This window comes from Lepidochelys olivacea, assembly GCF_965140295.1.
Source record: "Lepidochelys olivacea isolate rLepOli2 genome assembly, chromosome: 2".
NCBI lineage: Eukaryota > Metazoa > Chordata > Testudines > Cheloniidae > Lepidochelys > Lepidochelys olivacea.
In genome coordinates this window covers 266,769,022-266,775,870 of record NC_140412.1, presented here as the reverse complement: position 1 = coordinate 266,775,870, position 6,849 = coordinate 266,769,022, and the positions used below count along the sequence as shown (strand labels likewise).

The 6,849-nt window shown below is 53.1% G+C and overlaps 1 protein-coding gene across 1 annotated transcript; it reads left to right on the top strand.

The window, feature by feature from the left end:
• Window positions 1-2,286: 2,286 nt before the first annotated feature.
• Window positions 2,287-6,331, top strand: LOC311516253 (cathelicidin-2-like). Its single transcript, XM_084620116.1, has 4 exons — window positions 2,287-2,515; window positions 4,063-4,170; window positions 4,995-5,078; window positions 5,950-6,331. The coding sequence occupies exons 1-4, from the start codon at window positions 2,318-2,320 to the stop codon at window positions 6,085-6,087; spliced, it is 528 nt and encodes a 175-aa protein (XP_084476242.1). The 5' UTR covers window positions 2,287-2,317; the 3' UTR covers window positions 6,088-6,331.
• Window positions 6,332-6,849: the final 518 nt, after the last annotated feature.

The following is a 6,849-nucleotide window of genomic DNA, read 5'->3' as shown; positions in this document are numbered from 1 at the left end:
GCTCACGTGGCAGAAACCTGTTTTCAGAGGCCAAGGGTGCAGGTTCTACCCCTGCGGCAGCATATCTGTGATTTAGCTTTAAGGTGTCCATTAGCTTCAGCCCAGGGACTCATTCCAGTGTGGCTTTGTCTTTTCCCGCTTCCCTTCCCAGCTGTTAACCGTCCCCCTCAGCCCCAGTTCCCAGGATCCCATGGCTCCAGGTCAGGTTTGGGCTCTGTGATTGCTGTCACACACTGCTACAGCCCATGGGGGCTCTAAGGATCAGGTACCCACCAGTAGCTCACTCCTAGAGGAGTGAGCCATGTTCCATGTAATCAATTGGTTAGTCTCTAAGGTGCCACAAGTACTCCTTTTCTTTTTGCGAATACAGACTAACACGGCTGTTACTTTGAAACCTTCCATGTTTATGTAAGAGCCCGGGACCTGCCCCCAGCTCAGCAACAGGCCCCGTCTATGTTCAGTTGCATACAGCTCTTCTGGGTAGGCCAGGGCAGCCTGCAGTAATGCTGGCGCGGCTGCACATCTAATTTGCCCACATGTCCAGGAATTGCACACTTAAATCAGTGCAAGGTGGCCAGCTGGTGTCTAAACGGCTGTTGGCAGGCACAAATCCATGCTTTCCAGGGCACAGGCTGATGCCACAGTGACATGGTCACAAATCACCGTGTGCAGATTTCTGAACGCAGCTGATGCTTGGTATCATTGGGGTCATGGCACGGAGGGATTAGAGGACCGTGGAAGGGTCCTGCTGCTGGCAGGCCCCCTTGTGGCTGGGCATAGCATACCAGGCTTTCCTCCTCTAATGTCCCCATGGGACGGGTGCTTCAGTCCCCCGGTCTGCCTCATTTTGTGACTCGGCCCTCCGGCCAGGCCACAGCCGTGCCCTCCCTTCTGCGGTAACAGACAGTCCAACAAAAACAAACGCCTGACCCCTCTGCCGCACTTGGTTCTGGCAGACGATTTTCCCAGGGCTTCACGCCACCCTACCAAAGGCTGGTAGGGAAACCCAGGTCCATCCTCTACGCTGGCTTCCAGTCCAGTGACCCTAGCACAGGCAGTCAGGCTCACGCCAGACTCCTTGCTGCTAGCTTCCCTCTAGACTTCTCCCTACCAAGCCTGTCAGCAGGGTTCCCTAGGTGTGTCCTGCCAGGGCCAGGACTCACAGGGCTCCCCCAGGAATACCCCATCAACCCCCCCCAAACAAAAGTATAAACAAACCCACTTCTGCCCTCCTTGGGCTTGGGCTTGACCTTTCATCCCCCCAATCCACAGTGGAACACCTCCCAGGGGTCTCTTTCTGCAAATCCAGATCCTGCTTCATTATCAGGGCTCAGCTCCGGCTCCGGCTCTCTCCTGGCCTCTTAGCAGACTCCCCTGCTGAACCCACTCTTCCCCTGGGCTCCCTCCTGATCTCTCTACTCTCATCCCAGAAAGTGACTGCAAAGCTTCTCCCTGCTCCAGGCTTCTTGCCTTTAGAGCAACCACACCACCCCTCTCCCAGCTGGGACTCATGGGGCTAGCCCACTGCCCTAGCTGCAGCCAGCTGGGTTAATTGGCCTCTCATTAACCCTTTTACAGCCAGGATGGGGTATATGTATCCCATCACAGGGCCAGTCAGGATCAGGTCCCCCTTGCGTACACACACACAGTATGATATAGTCCTTGCCCTGAGGAGCTTACAATCTAAAGCAGGCCCCTTTCAGTTTCTTTCCCTTGAGCTGGGGTGGGGGGATAAGTGGTATCTCCTAAGCAACACCCACTTGTGATGCCAAACGGCAGTGTCATAGCTGGCATTAAAATGATCGTCACTGGGCCCCTGAGTTAGTTCGGCATGGCAATGTATGGGGCAGGAGCTGTTATTTCAGGCTCTCCGCAGGCTCAGGCAGACACTGCTGCAGAGGGCACAGATGAGATCGCATCGAACAAGACGGCAGCTGGGGAGAAGTGGTGCTACACCACATTGCTGGGCATCTCTGACCCAGACCCTGGGAGTTAGGAGCTAATAATAAATGAAAGGTCACAGGGAGCTGCACACCCACTTGTTCCTTCTTTCTTCGCAGCTGCTTGCCCATGCCAAGTAAGGCAAATGTTTTGCAATACACACAGCCCCAGCATTGTCCCTTGCTTGGGCTGATCTTCTTGTTTTGCACATACCAGCAGATTGGCCAAGGGAGATTTCCTGTAAACGACAGGAAAAGCCTCAGTTTCTGGGGAGCCCAAGGACATAAACAGTGAATCATGAATCTCCCCGTCGCGGAGCAAGGTATAAAAGGGCTTCCTCAGGCACCAGGATGGCACTCTGCCGGCACTGCCTGCAATGGGCCCGAGGATGGAAACCTGCTGCCGGCCCGTCCTGCTGCTGGTCATTGTGGCCGCAGCAGCCACCGCAGTGCCTTCCCAACACAAGACGCTGAGCTATGAAGAGGCCATTGCCCTGGCCGTCGATTTCTACAACAAAGGGTCAGGCATCGACCATGCCTTCCGGCTCCTTAAAGCGGACCCACAGCCTGAGTGGGTAAGTAGCAGCTCACTCCCTTTATGGCACTATGTTCTGGCTGCGGCTGAAACCAGGCACCAGAATCAGACCCTCACCCACTAGGCTCCCATCTATTCAAAACACAACCCTCGAAGCTTTGAGATATTCACACCAGGTTATAACACAGCAGCTTCCTGCCTTGTAATTGTCACACTGACGGACCCCGGTTGTTGGGCGGGATAGAACCTGGGACCTCTGAAGCTTAATGCATGAGCCAAAAGCCACAATGGCCATTAGCGAAGGCTGTAGCAGACTCATTAATCTCTATGTGGTCTTGGTGCCACTAGAGGGGACAGAGCACCACACCCAGGAGGCGTGCGGGTTACATACTTCCCTGGCTGAGGAAGCACGTCCTGAGCTTCAGAGACTTCCCAGTTGAAATCCCAGATGAGCCCCCACTTGTAACACCGACAGACCCCAGTCGTTGTCTTGTGGGGTCGAACCTGGGACCTCACTGCTTGAGCCTCTACTGCATGAGCTAAAAGCCACATGATTCTGAGCTAAGGTGGTAGCAGACTCATGAAGCTCTAAGTGGTTTTAGTGCCACCAGAGGGGACAGAACACCACATCTGGGAGGTGTGTGGGTTACATACGGACAACCATGAAGGGTCGTAACGCAGCCTTTCCCTAGGATTTGTTAAGATAGGGATTGTTTTCTCTCTAGGCAAAAATTCATGATAAACCTTAATATTACATATATTGCAGAGCTCTCTCTCTATATATTTCCAATGGAGAGCCGTGCAATAAGAGAGAAGTTTTAAATTAAGGGCCAGGTGTTCAAGCACTTGGTTGTACAAAATGCAGATATGATAGCTAGACTAATTTGCACATGTGATTGCTGGGATTGCTTGTGTAAACTGGTAACACAGCGGCTCAGCAGTGGCATTTGTGTGTGTATTTGTCCAGTTTTCATGCTCACTTGCGATAATTATGCATGCAAATTAGGTGAGTAGTTGCCATCCACAATGTTTGTAAATCTGCCCCCCAGTGTCCACCGTGTGCCTCACTGTGCAGTGAATTGACATCTCAACAAGATAAACCCTGAGATGCTACTCTAATGGGTGCCATATAAAAGCCTAAAGTACAGAGCTGGAGAATGAGTTGAAAGCAGATTTATGGAGATTTAGCAACCGTGTCACCTTCTCCCCATGTGTCCTCTACAAATGGCGTTTGCAAAAGACTCATTTTATTTGTAAATTGCAATGATGGGGCTCAGTTCTGCTCTTGGTTGCTCTGGTGTAACTTGGAGGAGTTCCAGTGGTGTGAGCTGGGTGACATGTGGGAACTTCATCTTCTGCCTCATTATAGCTGGACCCGTGAACTGTCTGCTGCTGCAGTAAGGCTGAGCTGCAGCCCGATGCACGGCTGCCCTTGCTGGATAAATGCAGAGAGAGAAGTTGGGATCGCACAAGGCTGATGTGAGCTAAATGGCGAGGCAGAGCCTGATGTGTGGGTGCTGTTGTGGCTATGGGGGCTTACTCCCCATCAGAGTTTATCCCAAACTTCTATTTCATTTGTTTCCCCAGGACATGACGTCTAACCCTCGGCAGGCGCTGAAGTTCACGGTTAAAGAGACAGTGTGCCCGGTGTCAGAGAACCTCCCCGGGACTGAATGTGACTTCAGAGACAATGGGGTAAGCCATAACCGTCTCTGAAGACAGTGTCACAGGCTCTGTCTCCTGTTTAGTTTAACACCCAGCTGCCGCGGTCCCCGATCAGCGCTCCCTAACCCCCAGGGATAGCAGGAGCAGAACGTTCATCACCACGGCCCTTTGCGTGGCGACAGGCTCTGTGCCGAAATAAAGCGGGCTAGTCATGGGAGTAAACCCTACTCAGGAGGAGTAAGAAATGCGGCACCAGACCCAAGCCCTCTTGCTGGAAATGAACATCCGGAAGGGGGGTGAATTCATTTTACAGTGATGTTCACAGGCTGATTTGCCAGTATCACCCAGCAGGGAAGGCTGCTGCTGGGGGGAAGTGTTCTTAGAAAAATGGTTGGGGGTGGGCTCTGACCCACCGTATAAGTCTGTCTTTTGCCCATAATGGTTTGCAGCCTGTGGTCCAGCACTGCTCAGGAAGCCGCAATGGCCTATCCAGCCTTCTGCCTAGCCCAGAAGTTCCAACTTTTCCTCTCTACCGTGGCCCTCACCAGGGTCATCCAGCTGTAATCACCTCCAGGCTAGACTCTTGTAATCTGCTCTTCTTAGGGCTGTATTTACAGACCACCAAGGGCTTTAACTAGCAGGGATGCAGCTGGTGGATAAAGTGGCCATCCCAATCTCTCCCTCTTGTACCCAGCTACATCACCTCTGGTGCTACTCATCACCATGACCTAGGCTGAGGACTTCAGCCCATTTTCCCCACAGCCAGACTTGTACCCACGCCTCCAGAGGCGGCTCACGCACTGCCTTTCCTCCCACGGCACTCAGAAACTGAGCTGAGATCTTCCTCCTCACAGGTGGTCAGAGACTGTTCAGGATTCTTCTCCACCCTGCAGAAGTCGCCCATAGTCCTCATCAGCTGCAACACTGTGACCCAGGAGGTAGGTCTTGCACTCTGGTGACATCATCTTCCAAGTGGGGGCTGGGCCGGTGATGGGGCAGGGATCGGTTTCCTGGATGGGGATTTGAGACTGCAAGGACAGCACAGTGATGGGTGTCTAGCTGCATCCGGTAGGGACATAGCCATTAGAGACCCCCCTTGGGCTGGCAGCTGAATTCCACAGGTCCCATCTGCCATGCAAACACCTCACTGGGATATAGGAGGAATCCAAACCTCGGTGTCGTCTCTACCTGGGACCAAGACATGGCCAGGTGAAGAGGGGGATGCCCTCTCTGCGGCTATGATTTAGTCCCATTTGGTTGGTTCATGGGTAACTGATGCAGCAGGAGCCTTTCCTAAGCCCATACAACAGATATTGCACCCCCCCATATAGCAAGGACCTCCCCCCTGTTTAGAGAGCCATCATGGAAGCAAGGCTTGGGCAGAAATGGGAGGTGGGTACTCTTTTCTTCCATGAAAGCTTTGTCCCAGAGCTCTGGCTCTCCAGCAAGGGAGTTTCTGGCCCTCCCAGACAGGCCCCATTGTGCAGCGTCAGCCACCAGCCAGGAAGAGAGAAGCAACAGTCTCTCCCTGGGGGGGACTCAAGGGCTGCCGCTGCTTCCCCCTCCTCCCAGGGCACCCACTTATAGCATCCCCTCCACTAAACACCCAGCTTCTGGCCATGGAGCAGGCGACCAAGCTGGGTCTCCTGACTCAGACCTCCCCAACACAGGGCAGTGCAGAGAACATAGCAATGGGCTGTTGAAGGAGACCGCCTTGTCCCACTTCCCAAGCAAATCCCAGTTGGCAGATAGTGATGCAGAGCTGGTATCGGTCTCCCTGGAAACACTCGTGTGCTCCTTTCCTTCCAGGGTGCTCACATCAGGAGGTCCAGAAGCCCGAGACGTAGCTGGTGGCGTCGTCGCTGGCACCTGCCTGGCTCCTACACACTCATATCCCAGGGTGGACGCAAAGGCAAAGGCAAAGGCAGTAGATTACAAATGGCCTGATGGGAAGAGGCCTGGGCATCCACACAGCAGCTTCTGCGACTCTTGCTTTGTTACTCTGTTCCTTCTGTTTCTGTTCTTAGTTTACTCCTGACACCATGTCATGTTCTTCTGCACCAGATGTGGACTGGATACAGGGCTTCCTTAAACCCACTGGATGTGTTCATCATACGATCCTTTTATGCTCTGCTGGGTGGTATTTGACACACAGGTGTGGCTAAGGTATTAAACAAAGTATTTGACACCCCCTCTTGCCCCCAGTGTCTTGACTGTATAATACAATTTCGCATCCCATTACAGTTCCAGCCTCCTCCCTGTAGCTTCTGAATGGCTTGTAAGTGACTCAGATACGAGGGGTGGGCCACATGACATCAGAACCACAGTCCAGCTAGGCCAGTGTCTTGCCTCACACAGTGACTAGCTTCTCACGATGGCGCAAGGAGGAAAGATGTTTCAAACACTGTCTCATTTTCCATCTCTTCCTTGGGTTGGTTTTAAACGGCCTTTCCTAAACAAGTGTCCTTTCCTTGTGTCCTTTCCTAAATAAGTGATTTAACACAGCCGGGCGACACAGGGGTGGGCCTTCGAGTAACATTCGTCCCTGGGCCTCCTGCCCAACTTCGTGAATCTACGGATGCCCAGCACAAGCAAAAGCGCTCCAGGCTCTGAAGCCAGTAGAGACACATGGGGAGCTGGGGTGGAAAGAGCTGGGAATGGGGCTCCTGCATCACAGCTGGTGGCTCGGTACAAGTGACAGGTGCTCCA